Source organism: Leptonychotes weddellii, chromosome 4 (genome assembly GCF_054177405.1).
Source record: "Leptonychotes weddellii isolate Sample4059 chromosome 4, ASM5417740v2, whole genome shotgun sequence".
Lineage (NCBI taxonomy): Eukaryota > Metazoa > Chordata > Mammalia > Carnivora > Phocidae > Leptonychotes > Leptonychotes weddellii.
In genome coordinates this window covers 100,230,704-100,246,630 of record NC_138372.1, presented here as the reverse complement: position 1 = coordinate 100,246,630, position 15,927 = coordinate 100,230,704, and the positions used below count along the sequence as shown (strand labels likewise).

Below are 15,927 nucleotides of genomic sequence, written 5' to 3'. Positions count from 1 at the left end.
GCTGGAAGTCCGGAATTGTGATGCCGCCAGCTTTGCTTTTCTTTTTCAACATTCCTCTGGCTATTTGGGGTCTTTTCTGGTTCCATACAAATTTTAGGATTATTTGTTCCATTTCTTTGAAAAAAGTTGATGGTATTTTGATAGGGATTGCATTAAATGTGTAGATTGCTCTAGGTAGCATTGACATCTTCACAATTTGTTCTTCCAATCCATGAGCGTGGAACATTTTTCCCTTTCTTTGTGTCTTCCTCAATTTCTTTCATGAGTATTTTATAGTTTTCTGAGTGTTATACCCAAACAATGAATCATGGAGCATTACATCAAAAACTAATTATGTAATGTATGGTGATTAAGATAACATAATAAAATAACATTAAAAAAAATAAAATAAAAAAAACCCCCAAAACCCCAAAACTATTATATATCTTTATTACTGTAAAAACTTGAACCAGGTGAGCACTTTAAAATTTCATAAAATTTGAAGTAAGGAAAGAAAGAGGAACTAATAGAAATATGATATTGAGATAGTCACAATTGTTCAGTGTCAGTATGTACTATGTATTTATATGTCTCTCTATATATTACTAATGTTTTATTCACCCTCATCAAACCTCCAAAATATTGTTATTTTCACTTGTGACAATGACATTAGATCTCAGGGAGTTTATGTTATGTGCCAGAAATCACAGATTATACCCAAAGCATACTTCTTTCCCCTGTGGGAAAAGGGATGTACTATATCTAAACCCTGTGCTAAAGAGGAACAAAATAAAGGTAAAGATTGACATTTTCCTCATGACTCTCAAGGTTTAGCCATGGACATGGAAGATAAAAATCTAATGAAACATCTATAATGCAATTGGATAAATGTTTAATGAATGTGTCATGAGAACATTGTTGCTGGGCATTTAATTTCTGAGTCAGCTTTCCAGAATCACTGGTATGTGTGCAGAACATTGTTTACCTCACCCTCTTTTCCTCCATGCTCTGGCTTTACCTGCAGCCTGCAATTCCTTGAATGCAGTCTGAATTGATGGACAGGTGTCCCCTACCTGTAATGGCCTTTCCCCATGTCTATCTATTTACCTAGATGCAAATTCCTACTGCCTGCCAAAATACTAATCAAACATTTTAGACTCTGCTTTCCTACTGCTCATCAGTTGTTCCGTAATCCCATATCTCTAGTGATATTCCCCTCACTAAGTTTTAAATTTCACATAAATTTTTCAGTACCAGATCATAAGCCCCTAAAGGTTGGAGGCATAGCTCCTTTATTTGTGAATTGCCACCTTCCAGCTTCATATCAGGCATTCAGCTAGTGCCCAATAAATGTGTTTTGAATATATAGCAATGATTGAATAAAAGCACAAATTATGCCTGGGATAGTGAGGAAAGACTACAGAAATCATAATCATGAAATTTTAACTGGGTCTCCCAGGTAGAAAAGTAGCAAGACACCTCACATGAGGTGGTAACATGAGGAAAATCGTGGGAGAGATTAGTCTGGTAGGTAAGTCCAGTAAACAGGAATGAGGGAATGGGACAGTGGCTGAGGCCATTCTGAAAATGTAGCTAAGAGTTGTGTTATCAAGCTCATCATAGTGCAGAGCCTCAAGAATTTGTCTGCAGACTGAGCTTAAGAAACTCTGGGCACATGTTGTGATGAGCACTGGGTGTTATATGTAACTAATGAATCATCAAACACTACATCAAAAACTAATGATGTACTATACAGTAGTTAACTGACCATAAAATAAATAAATAAATAAATAAATAAAAAGAAACTCTGGGCTAGTGCCATGCTGTGAAGAATATTGTAAGTGAATTTTATCTTAGGTGTGTGGAGGAATAATTGGAGCAAGGAAGACTGAAGACTGGGAGCCCAGATGGGAGGCTATGTAGGGGGGTCTCCTGAGGCAAGATGGAAGCCTGGAGACAAACAAGGTGGTGGGGCTGAGGTACAGGTGGTTTCCAGAAGCGATTTCACCATCAGAACCCAACAAATCAGCTACATCCAATTTCGGTCTAGTCCTGTGAAGATTTGCCAAGAAACTGAAAGAACATTCAGTCATTCAACCAATACAGTACTCAACATATGCCAAACACTGGTCTGAGATCTACAGTACTGGGTTTCTCTGGGGAATACAGTAATGAGCAAAAACAAAGTCCTGGTCTCATGCCATCAATATATGACTGGAGAAACAGACAAAAGCAAACACATAGGTAAAGGATTTTAAAATGGAAACTACATTTGAGGAATACTCTTGAGTGAGGTGCCAGCCCAAATGCAAACATTTGAAAGGCAATAAGGAACATTTTCCACATTAGGAATAAAAGATTTCAGTGTGGGTATATAATTTTTCTCCATTTTCCCAGGACAATACTTGTCATACCTTCAGGTTCTCCACAGAGATATGGAGGGTCTTACCCAGTTGCCTGGGCTCAACTTGGGGGGACACAATGTATGTGGGCGATGGACATATTTAAGATGATGTCATTTGTTTGAATTATTGCATCTTTGGAGGTTTAGCAACCCAAATTGATTTGTGTTATCTTCCTTTATCAATCCTATGTATGAGAAAGAATTTAGAATGTACTATTGGAAGGTACAACCTAGAATATTGGTGTATCACAAATAATTATGTTATAAATGTTTCAATGGCCAAGTCATGTGAATTTTCATAATATAGTATTAAATCTACCTGATACAGTCTCAATTTTTGCATTTGTAAAGCTTTATCCAGTGATGATCCTTACATATGTAGAAATCTGACACTTTGTACTAGATATGAAATTAATGGCTTAAAAAGAAAGGAACAAGGTTATAATTTGGAAATATGTCACATTTGCTGACTGAACAATTGAGTCTTCTTTGCAATTTTATTCATTAACTATTTCATACAACTATCATGGTTTTTTCTTCATAATGTTTCCTATTCTATTATCTTCTATATGTTAAAAGCTTATTTACTATTCATTCGTTTCTTATGCTTCCAACTAAGATAGAAACAATGTATTCTCAATGCAATGTTAACATACCCAAGATTTCACAGCAACAAACTTCCTCAGTGAGAAAAACAGCTCTGTGTTCTTCAATTATTGTAAACTGGTCTATTCATGGTTGACAAAACTTCTGTAATCTGTATATGGCTTAAATCCAGAAATAAAGAAATAGAATAAAACCATAGCTATGGGCATAGAAAAAACAATATTCATTTATGGGAAGCTTTGGTCAATGACATTTCTAGTTCTCTCTGAGGTGTAAATCCCCAGGTGGCAATCAACTCTGTCTGGAAACTGGATTTATGGGTCCAAGAGTGTGTTCCAGTCCAAAACATTTTGAGAATTATGGAATTTTAGAGTTGACAAGATACTTGTGGAGCAAACTTAAGTCTAACTTTTACAATGTACACATTTAAAAACTGAATTTGAGCTTCTGAAGCCAATCTAAAATAAAAGGAAGCAGGCATATATGCATACAAGTAAAAATGTTGTTCTCCTAAATGTTTGTGAACAAATACATCTATAGTAAATTTTTAAGTGTACTTCATCTAAAGACTTCTATTGGCTTTTGAGTAACATTTATTATAGTTTCATTTGGTTTCTTTTAGAAAAGTTTTGTTAAAGATATAGTAGTCAAATGCCATGCTTGTCTCCAGTGATAAAAAGAAATCAGTGAGGTCATATTGTTGTGTGAAGTGTAAGGACCAAGGGCAGGCCGCCCCAATAATGTTCACTTTGGCATGAACATTATTTTGAGTTAAAAGCATTCCAAACCCAGCAGATTCAGAAAAAGCTCTTTACCTACCCCTCAATTGCCTGCTTGTACCAGTAAGAGAGCTATTGATAGAGATTCCTCTTTACCTAAGAAATGTCAACATAATAGAACAACTTTTATTTTTCAAATGCCTTCTTTTACATTCTTGCTAATGGTCTTTCTCCCCTTTGTAGCCTCAGACCCCTACCATATAACCATCATGTTGCCTGACTGTCTTTGGAATTTCCATGTCTGTGTGGATTCCCTGTACATACACTATTAAATTTGATTTTCTCCTTTAATCTGTCTCATGTCAATTTGATTCTTAGTCCAGCTGGAAGGATCTTGAAGAGTACAGTAAATTCTTTCTCCCCAACAGAACTAAATTATTTTCTCGTTCTTTGTCCAGCTAGTCAGATGTGCACCCTCCATCTTTGCCCTCAGGTTCATCCCAGCTCAGCTTCTGAAGTGACTTCCACTGAGTAAGAAAGCATAAGGCTCAGGCTTAAGCACATCAAAGGCTGGCCTCTTGTGCTTTCCTCACTATTTCCCATCTTCAGTCTTTTTCTTTTTTTTTCTTTTTTAAAAGATTTTATTTATTCATTTGAGACACAGAGATACAGAGAGAGAGAGAGCATGAGCAGGGGGGAGACAGAGGGAGAGGGAGAAGCAGGCTCCCTGCTGAGCAGAAAGCACGATGCGGGGCTCGATCCCAGGACCCTGGAATCACGACCTGAGCCGAAGGCAGATGCCTAACCATCTGAGCCACCCAGGCGCCCCTTCAGTCTTTTTCAACTAACCTGACACTTTATGCCAAGGACTAGTTTGGAAGAACATAGCCTAACTTGGCTGAGAGCCCACTTCAGACTTTAGCCTGTATTAATCTCTCTTTTATCTCAATTTTCACCTGTTAATCTCCTTCTTGGATCCAGGTCCTTAGCATCCTGCTAGCTACAGTCCACTCTGAACAAGTCCCAGATTCCTAATGTGTCTATGAAATTGATTTCATTTGAGTGAAAACTCTGGAAGCTGAGGGAAAGGTGGGTCTTGTGTGAGGTCATGTAGGCATGCATCCTCCCAAGATTCCTTTTATCTCCTCAGAATCTATCTCACATGTCTCCCTCTTTACATACTACTCTCACAAACAAATCTACACTTTATGGCCAAGATAGGCACATATTGGAATTTTTCGTCCTTTTTGATTTTGGTCTTTCCAGTGATTTCTGTCTTCAGCGATTTCTGCCATCTTACTTAGAAATCCCATGGTACACATTATATCAAGTTTATTCCTTACTTTTGTCTTCACAGTCAGGTGGTTTAGTTTTTGCACTTCTCTTCAGCATATTTCTTCCCTCTACTGGGTCTAAATTTGTTGCTTTCTTTCCTTCACAGCATGAGCTCTGAATTTCTACATTATGCTGCTTTTATCTGAAATACTCTATACTTTTTCCACTTTAAAAGTTTTAGTAGATGTATAAATTGTGCATAATACCCCATTAAGGAGATTTTATGGAATTGATCTCAGAAGGAGTCATCTGACCCAATGAATATCGTCCACTGTGACAATGTCGTAAAATTATGGTGCATGAAGGAAATGTGAGATCATGTCATTATTACCGTGGGTTTAAATTCGACTAAAGTATTTTAGCAGGTAACTTGGGTAGGTGACGGAGCATTTAGAACTTGGAAGAAATATAATAAATGCAGTATGCTGGGGAAGAGGACATCTACTTTTTCCCCTTCTCGTGTTTCTCCAACATTTCTTCTCAGGCTTACTGTATCCTTAACAAGGGAGTGTTGCATCTCCATTATAGGCATTTCTCCCCTTTCCTTTGTGCCTTTCCACAGAAAAGGGAGGAGCAAATTTAGTGGGTTGGTGATTGATATTCCTGAACCAGAGTCACTCTGTGGTGACCCACAGTGATGGCTGGGCCAGCCATGCTCTTTCTGTCCTGTGTGCAGCTGGCCAGCAATCTGGTTGCTAAGTGGCTTTGGCGTGGTCTCCAGTCCTGGGGATATCTGAAAATAAGCTTAAGAAGGAGGACCCTATGATTTAGATATGGAAGCAGGCAGTAAAAGGCTCTGCTTTGGCCTCAGGACTAAACCAAGTTGTCCATTCCAGTTTTTTTAAAAAACTCTGTATTGGGAGTCACGGAACGCTGGTACACACTAATAACAGCTTCTCAATTGGCTTTGACCCTCATCTATGTTTATGAGGGATAGGAGTATGGGTGTAAGCCTTGGCCAAAAAGTCCCTATGCCAAGCCTTTGTCTAAAGTTCTAAATCTTATGGATTTTCTCTGCCTTCTGTGCCATCTACTTCTAATCAGATGCCATGGACATCTGCCACCTGTCAGGAAAGTGCTGGGTGATTTTTGTATGATCTGCAGTCTTCAGCCACCTTCAAATGAGGCATCATTAGCTCCATCTTGCAGAGAAGTGAGTGTTTTTTCCCAATGGCAAAGAGAAAGGGGGCAAGTAAGGAGGTGAGTACAGGCTCCCATGTCCAAAGCTTGCCGTCTTCCATTGAACCACCCTGTCCCTGTATAAGGCCTATGGTGACTGGTGGGTTTTCTCTTGGGTTGTCCCCTGCATCACATTACACTTGCTGCCAGTTCATCCCAGGCCCCTCATTTCTTCATTTCTACACCACTATGAAAGCCTCAAGTTTCATCCCTTGTTCTGTTCCATTGTAATACCTTTGGCCAGATTGTGCCACTAAATTGCAACACTGATATCAATTCCCTACCATTGAACGTTTTAATTACTACCTAAAATAAGTACAAATCTATCAGGGAAGACAACCTATCCAGAGAGACAAACAATAAAAATAATAAATAATATATTGTATAGAATTATGTAGGTCTATGGCAAGTATTTAAAAATATATTTATGTATATGAGCAAAAACAGGGAAGGGAGGGGGCTTAGCAGTGCCAAATTACAGCAGTGGCTGTAATTTGAAACAGGAGGCCTCATTGAGGAGGTGCATTTGAGTCAAGACTTGAACTCAGGAAGGACATAGGCTTGTGTATGCCTGAGGGAGGCACAGAGCAGGCAAAGGGACAGCCCTTACAAACACCATAAGCTAGGAGTGTGCCTGGAATGTCAGAGGGTTAGCTTGGATGCTGATGTGGCCAGAGCAAAGAGACAGGCTCAGTTAGCACAGGATATTGCAGATCAAAAGAGTGGATTTGCTTTGTATTGTGAGTGATTTGCTTTTTGTTCTGAATCAACAGTGCAGGGGTTTGAAGAAAGAGGTGGCAGGATTGATCTGACAGGTTTTAAAATGATTACTGTGACTTCTGCATTTTCTGTCTTCTTCTGACTTCCCTGTTGACAACAGACTTAGGCCAGGAAGGGATAAGCAGGGAGTAGTCAGGAAGCCCTTGGTATAAACCAGACCAGAGACAGTGATGCCTCTGTTATACTTTGTGGTAGTGTAGGTTTTACCTGGGTGCACTTCCTATTGAAAATCACCACTTGGATGCAGGATTTAGAGAAAGGAAGAAGTCAATGATGTTCTCAAGATTTTTGGCCTAAGCAACTAGAAGAAAGGGCCATTGGTTGAGATGGAGGAGGCTGCGGGTGGAATGGGTTATGGAGGGATAATCAGGATCCAGATTTGCACATAAGTTCCAGAAGTCTACTGGACAGCCAAGGTAGCATATGAGGTAGGTAGCGGGCTTGGAGGCAGGAGTATGAGAGAGTAGTCTGGCCTGGTTGTGCAGCTCAGCTGTCACTGGCCTACAGAAAGTATTCACAGTCACAAGACTGGAAACAGCAAAGGGATTGAGAAGGAGCAGCCCTTTAGCAGAAGAGAAACCAGTGTGGAAAGTATATTGAGGAGGAGGGAGTCACCAAGAGGCTCAAATGTTGAAAAGTCAAATTTCAACACCAGCTCTAGCAGTGACAATACCAATGTACTGAACTTATCTTGCTTGCTGTAGCGACAGTTCAAAATGTGCTCCTCTGTCTTTATTTCATACATTTCTCTGGCATTTCAGAGTTACCTTTGCCTTTTACCTTAAGGAGGAAAATTGAGGGCAAAGAGTCATCTCACTCGCTTTCCTGGCTACCAAGAGACTGTCATAAATTGTTCCCAGCCTGTTTCACTGGGTCACTTTCTCACCTCCTGCTTAAAGTGACACCTTTCAATTGTGCACTGGTACCATTCAATCCCTTCCCTCCTCTGTAGGGTCTTCCTTAACTTACTTTAGTTCTCTCCTCTTCTCTGGCACCCTTTTAATTGCTTCTTACCATTTTGTTTTTCCTGGGCTCTGGAGTATCTCTTCTACTCTTCAGTCTTTCAGTCTGTACTCCATAAAGCATCCAAAGTCACCACCACTCTTTTCTGCTTAAAAATCAAACCAGGCTTTTATCACTATATTATACACCTGAAACTAATATAACAGTGTAAAAAAAATTTATGTATATGTATAAGTATATTATAAGTATATGTATATGTATTTCCCTATCTCTGAATCTCTAGCTCAGCATTTATTGACAGGAAGGGCCAGGTAATGTTGTGGGGGCTATCCTGTGTTGTAGGATGTGGAGCAACAGTCCTGGCCTCTTCCCATTGGATGCCTATAGCAGCACCACCCCCAGTTGTGACAAACAAAAATATCTTCACAGATTGCCAAATATCCCCCAGGGTGGGCAAAAGCACCCTAAGTTGGAAAACACTGATCTAGCTCGTATCTCTCTCTAGCTAACTTCCAATCTTTTGTTCACATTGTTACCAGAATAATGTTTCTATAATAAAAAAAAATTCATTAAGGAATTCCATTTCTTTAAATCTTGTAACGTGTCCTGATCACTTTCAGGATCAAGTTCAAACTTCCTTGCTGAGCTTCTTGACTTCTGCAGGCACGGATGCCTCTGTCCAACTACTTCCGTTGTGTAAAAGAGCCATGTGCTTTTATGCCTCTGTGCTTCACATATACTTGTCTTTCCACTTCCTAAACTGCCTTTCTTCTTTTATATCTAGGTAAGTACAGCTTGTCCATAAAAATTAGTTAAAGAATCCTATTTTCTGCACAACTTTTCTTTACCTTTAAATCTGGTTTAGATCCTTCATACTCTGATGGCTTTCCTTGCATACATTATCATAATACACAGCCTATTAGACTGTGGTCATTGATTTCTTATCTTTTACCTCTAACCAGACTCAAATCTCTGAGAAGGTCAAGGATCTTGTCTTACACTACAAAGGAACTCAATAGAGCCTATTAATGTTTTAATATGCTAAAGGATCACAGAGGAGTAAAGTTACTTTTGACATGAAGTCCTTATTGGAGAAAATACTATTTGAATTGCATCTAAATGCATCAACTATATAATGAGAAAACATTTTAAACACAGACACTAGTTTTAAAAAAGGGGGATTCAGAGAAAAGGAAATAAAAATTTGGTTAGAGGGTGATTAGACTCATGTGAGAGACGAGGGAAGTCACAAGTTGGCACTAGATCTTGGGAAACCTTGAATTCTAGCAGAAGACAGTGGGGGAGATATTAAGGATCCTAATAAGGGACCAGTTTAGTCAACACTTTTTTCTGTGATAGCTATCAGATAATTCAATATGGCAGATTGAAAAGAAAAGGCTTGGTTTGGAAGGTCCATTTATCTATAGCTATTAGTTCAGGTGAAAAGAAATAAAGACTGGAATTGGATTATACCTAAACTATTTTAGAAACATGACTTTTTCCATAAGTATTCTAATTTATGATTGAAAAACTTTTTGAGGAGTCAAGCTTGTACAATATAAATTTTAGCTGGTTTTAACTGTTTAAGAATAAATACAATCCTTTGTATAATAGATTTTGGTAGAATACACTATTGACTTCAGCACAGCATCCAAATAAGATGCTAGAAAGCTTTTCTCTTGAACCTAATGGATTATGGTAATTCAATCATTTTTTCCTTTAAAATTAGTTAAAATAATTTACTGTGCTCTGAAATAAAGATCTCCATTCATATGCTTAATTAACTCCTAAACTGTATGAATAATTTATTGTTCTAACAGATCATTCCTACTTGCTATTGTGCAATGAAGCTAGAAAATGCATATTTTAATCTCATCAGATTTGTATGGATAGTTGGAGTCACAATGGTGCATCCAGCATGCAAAAGTTTTTTGGTGAATATGGAGGCAGGGCACAGTAGATCTCCAAGTCAGCTGTCACCTCAGTGTTGCCTTCTCTGAGGTCTGTTTTATGTGCAGGATTGTTGAGAACTTATTTTAAACATCTCCTCAGTCATCCCAATTCATATTTCCTTAGCTTATGTTTTACATAGACACATGCAAAGGGTTGGGTGCATTGAACTTATATTCTTTTTTGATTGTGCAGTTAGGTACAGATAAATATAGTGTTCTTCTTCCCATCTCTGCTCTTACATTAGAGTGGGGTTGCCAAGGTGATGGTACAGCACAATGGATTTGTTTTTAGGTGGCTCAGTGAGTTCACACTAAAAGCTAAATCAATAGCAGCAACTTTTCTCCCTGAGAACCATTCTTTCTCTATTATTTTTGTTGTCATTCTCTGGCCACATGTTCTTGTTCTGCATGTTTTATAAAACTTGGGAAGATTTTTGTCCTCATTTGGGTGGGTTAATTACCGGGGGCTGGCTGTGTAAGTCAATATTTACTCAGGTAAGAGCTGTCAAATATGTTGCCCATGCTCACAAAAAAAACCTGTGATTGTAAAAACATCTCTTTGGAATGAGATTGATTCTGAAAGCCCCAGGAATTTGCTAGATGTCCTTCAGGTTTGTTGCGCCTAATAAAGTTTTAGGAAATGCAATTAAACATACATTATTACAGATCTCACAAAAGTCAGGGTTAATGTCAAAATTTGTTGTGATTCTTCCCCAAGAAAATGCTGTGCCCTTTAGGATGTTGAGTCAATATTAATACAGAAAGTTTTCATTAAGATTCATAAGCCCATCTTTTGTTTCATATACCATAGAATGTGCTAAGAGTACAATGTTTTAGCTTTTTCTTTGCAAAGGCAATGACTGTGTAAAGATACTGGCTGGTCATTTGTTCTTTCAGTGATCAACTATATATTGAGTATCTATCTATCCATTAAGCCTGTGCTAGGAAACTGGGATTTTTGGAAATGAACTTAAACCCTGTATGGTCTCTGTCTTCATGGAACTTAAGAGTCTAGTTAGGGAAGATAGACATGGTTCGAACAACCACTCAAACTAGTATAAAATTGCAACTATGCAGTGCAATGAAAGGCTTAATAGGGGATTTGACAAGGAGCTCAAGAAAGGCTTCCTGAAGGAAATAACACAGTTGAGATCTAAACACCAAGTAGGAATTCAAGCAAAATGAGGAGGGGAAGGTTATCAGGCTGAGAAGACAACTGCATGAAGACCCCTGTGGGCAAGAGTATGGCAAATATAAGAGCCTGGGAGAAGGCAAGAGTGCTGGGATTGAGGTGGTGAAGGAGAACAAGATAAAAGGGGAGGCTGGAAAAACATTTTCAGGTAAGATCATGAAGGGACTTGGCTTTGTAGAGAACTTTATCTTTGTCTTATACAAATTGAAAACATTTAAGGGTTTTAATAGTTCCTATATTGCAGTACCTAAGGGCATGCCTTGGTCCAGTGCAGAGGTAGTGGAAAAAGGAGGATGGAATAAATTCAAGAGATATTTAGAAGGTAAAGTCAAAAGAATTTGGAGTTGGATAGGATATAGGGAGTGAGGGAGGAAGAGTCATTGCTAGTTTTCTGACTTCACACATTGGTATGTAATGGTTCCACTGAGACAGGCAACAGCACAGGAGAGCAGGTATGGTGGAGGGAAATTATGAGCTGGGCCTCAGGCATACTGGGTTTGAGATACCTTTGTGACATCCAGAGGATATGTAAGAAGCTAAATGTATGAATCTAGGTCTTAGAGGTACATCTGAAGATGTAATTTGTAAGCCTTCTAGGTAGAGATGATTGGAGCCATTGGTGTAGATGAAATCATCTAGGGAGGCTGTGTTTGACTAAATATGAAATGACAGTGGGATAATTTTCTTCCTTCAACATATGAAGAGATAGCTACTGATTTATTTGTGTCTAAATGTCTTGAAATGATTCAAAACAGAATTCCAATCTTTTCAAGTGACCATTCACATTTATCTACCTAGCAATAGGTACCTGAAAATGTCAGAAATTTCAAGAGCCCAGTAAAAGTAAGGTTACAGGAGAGAATAGGCTTGCTATGTTATGAAGTTGAGAAGAAAGTAAAAAAATCAAACCTAAATCCCTCTTTATTTGACTGGGCTAAAGCCACGGCATGAATCAAATCAGCCCAACAACACATTATACTGCTTTGAATTGGGTTAAAGTAAAAAAAAAAAATTTCATTTTGTTAGGAAATTTGTCAAATCATATAGACAAAAAGCTACAATCAAACAGAACTCTCTGGGTTGTCTTATTTCCCTGCTAGGAACAAAATCTACTTTTGTGCATTGTTCACATTTATTAGTAGTGAATTCAAATACTAGTTGCTTATCCTACCATGTAGTATATTAGATTAAAGTTCAGTAGAAAGTATTTGACCTGGAAGTTTCACCCTGGATGAGTCTAGAATTTGGGAGATTTGTTCTTGGGAAGCATTCCTTGAATGTAGAATAAACAGGGCTGTGATTAGTAGGTTCTCAGTATGTGCGTGTTGGAAAAGATTATGCATTTCTTATGAATTACTAAGCATCAACTGCAAAGTACAGAATATTTAAATGTAAAAATCAATATTTTAGAAATTCTTTAGTTATTGTGCAGTACAAATCACAAAATTTATTGACAAAAAATATAATTGTAGATTAGTCCTTAACATCACAGTAGCTATGATATTGAGCAAAATATTGTATGCTATTTTAACCCTTAGATTGTCTTCTGGCCCTGATTTTAGTTGACTCAGTGATTTAGTTGACTCTCAACAGAAAGCTCTGCTCATACCTGGATACCGGCGCAAGCTCTTCAGAATGCCAATGGGAAGTGTTTCTGCTAAACTCCAGGTTTTATGCGGCAAAAATTCTAATAAAGAAATTGTTCACAAGAAGTTTAAAAAATAGGAAGGAGAGAAAACAAGGGCTTAGCTCATTCATAAACTAGAGTACTCATTTCTAAAATCTGAAATTTGGCATTCAAGTGGCTAAATGACAGACCTTGGCTTGTGACCTTTTTTCCTGTGGCTTGTTAGGTTGTTCCAGGAATTGGAATATGATACTTTCCCTCAGTTAAGGACTCTACACCTTCCAGGAGAGGAAGGCACTAATGTAGTGGGATTGGCTGCCATGCATGCTAAGAAGTAGCCTCCAGTGGTGTCTGTAAGCATGGGTTTCGCTCGATGCGTAGCTTGGATTTATTACTGATCAGCTCTTGAGTACTCCAAGTGGAGCAGACATTTCCCTACCTGAGAAAGGCTTTGCTCCTGACATTGTTGGATCAGGTCTCACTAGATCATCTGTGTGTGCTCTGCCTGTCTGCTGATCTGTGTGCAGCCACTCACTTTGCTACCAGACAGACTGTGGACTCAGGTGATAAGAAAAAGCAAACATCTGCCTAAACTGAATCTTGATCCCGGCAATTCGAAGCTGCACAAAATTGAGCAAGTACCTTAACCTCTCTATAACACATTTTTCCCACTTAAATAATAGGGGTATTCATAGAACTCATCTCACAGCATAGTTGTGAGGATTAAAAATGACTAAATGCACGTAAAGTACGCAGAACAATAGTGTTCGGTGTTGTTGCTGTTATTATTATTTAGTTCATGCTAAATTTGGAGCCCTAATCAGCATTTATTCATAGTCATCATAAGTGTCTTTTTGCACTCTACGTTAGTAAGCATGGAACTCCAATGATGCAATGCATTTCACTTGGAAAGAAAAATCCTGTAATTGGCCTCTTTCCAAATCTTTCTTCAGTGTAATCACAGAAGCTCCTCTCTCTTCCTTCCTTCCTCCTACACTTGGTCTTACCCTGAATACCCCATTCCCATCCCTTCTGTCTTGAACTCTTCCATGCTCTACCTCCTCCACTGTGTGCTAGACCTATTACAGAAGTAATGATTTTTAGAGGGCAGTGTGTGGTATGTGTGAGTGTGTATGTGTAATATAAAGAACAAAGTTGTTTTATGCAAACATTAAGGCAATTATATCTTACACAGTGTCATTGTTGTAGCTTTTATAATTAGTGGAAACCTTGGAAGGAATGTTGTGACCATCAGCCAGGATACCAAATTTCAGAGAGTGGGAAGGTGCAGTACTGCCTCCAGGATCCAACTTAACACAGTCTGAAATTATCATTCCTTTCCAACTACATCCTTTTTATTGTAATTATTATGCTTTTGCATTGATGTCTAACGTGCTCATCCTGTAATTTTATAAGAAAGGAGCCTATGAATGAAGGAGAGGTGTTTCTTTTCCTTAAAATGTTTTTATTTTTTCTTTCAAAAGTAGTTCTAATTGTGGGTAAATAAATATATTTAATGTAAACATATAAAAAATAAAGCTTCTCTTGTGTCCTCACTTTAAGTCAAATAACTTTCTGTTGACTAAGTCAAGTGCAATTATTGTGTTCTTCATTGTTCTGTGTTCATGTGTTCATGTGTTCTGTTTGGACATAATTCAGTGTGAGACTTGGTCTGTTCTTTCTCATGGTGAATTTTATGTTTGAGGTGCTTTCTGCAGACAGTTCACTATAGACTGCTGGATGTGACTGTTGGTTTCATTTCAGTGATTTTGACAAAACTGTGTTTAGAAGTCAGGTGCAAGGTGGATATTTAAATTTTTGTAGAGAAGTATGTAGCCTTAGCAGTGGATCTAAGATTTGCTCTGCTCAGCACTGTGCTTTGAAGGCATGTTTCTCCATTTCATCACAGAATTTCTGAGAGAAAGGGAAATCTTTCTGTCTTCAGTTGTGCTGCTTGTTACTTCAAGAGAAGCCTTTCTGAAATGGCAGCTTTGGAAGTATCCCCTGGATTGATTGCATAGGGGGTTGCCAAGGACTGAAAAGGTCTAGTTCTAAATGGATTAAAACAAGAAACATTACTTTGTATATACCCTTAGGCATAATTAATTCACTTCAAACATTCATCACATTATATAAAATATGTCATTTTTTTTCTCTTCTCTAGACAGGAACATTCCCTCTATCTTAAAATGTAATAAGCATGTGGTCATTTGTAATGTGTCTTATTATGATTCCAGTCTTATTATTCTAGCTTCATTTAAAAAAATTTTAATAAGTAGGAGTGTCTGGATGGCTCAGTTGGTTAAGTGTCTGCCTTAGGCTCAGGTCATGATCTCAGGGTCCTGGGATCGAGCCCCGAGTTGGGCTCCCTGCTCAGTGGGGAGTCTGCTTCTCCCTCTTCCCCTCCCCCTGCTTGTGCTCTCTCTCTCTCTTTCTCTCTCACATGCTCTCTCTTAAATAAATAAATAAATAAATAAATAAATAAATAAATCTCAAAAAAATTATAATGAGTTGAAGAGTAACTTCACCAACCATGTAGTATCTTTCTACTCAAGAGCACTACCTAAGAGAAGAGGTGATACTGAGTTACTGCTTCTGGATGCGCTTCGTGTTGGTTCCCTGTTGGAACATCAGGTTTTAGACCCAGGACTATAAAAAACAGAGGGGACTTGAAATACTTCAGAGCTGAATTTCAGCTGAAGCTATTGTTAATTCCTCAAACATTTTATTTTACTCACCAGCACAAGAAATAACCAGCTCATTTTGTGCCTTCCAGGTATATACATTTCAACCAAATAGAAACGCTACAGCCAGAGACATTTGGAGACCTTCTGAAATTAGAGCGACTGTAAGTGTTGACTCTCTAGACGTCATTTGCTTCTGCTTTACTTCTTCTGTTTATACAATGTATTGACTGCCCTGGAGATCAGGTGTAAGCCTAAGAAGCAAAGTCTGCACCTTTGTACTATAAGTTAGAGTTACTGTAAGCCATTCTATAGTTTGAAATCAATGGAGAAAAGACGAGTAGCCCAATTAAAAATAGGACAAAAACAGGCGCCTGGGTGGCTCAGTTGGTTAAGCGACTGCCTTCGGCTCAGGTCATGATCCTGGAGTCCCTGGATCGAGTCCCGCATCGGGCTCCCTGCTCGGCAGGGAGTCTGCTTCTCCCTCTGACCCTCCCCCCTCTCATG

The 15,927-nt window shown here is 38.5% G+C and overlaps 1 protein-coding gene across 1 annotated transcript in view; it reads left to right on the top strand.

The window, feature by feature from the left end:
- The window catches only part of PXDNL (peroxidasin like), a 422,439-nt gene that overhangs the window by 273,687 nt on the left and 132,825 nt on the right, over window positions 1–15,927 (top strand). Inside the window, exon 5 of the mRNA XM_081817119.1 lies at window positions 15,513–15,584. Coding sequence (XP_081673245.1) covers window positions 15,513–15,584 — 72 coding nt within the window. The remainder of the gene's footprint in view (window positions 1–15,512; window positions 15,585–15,927) is intronic.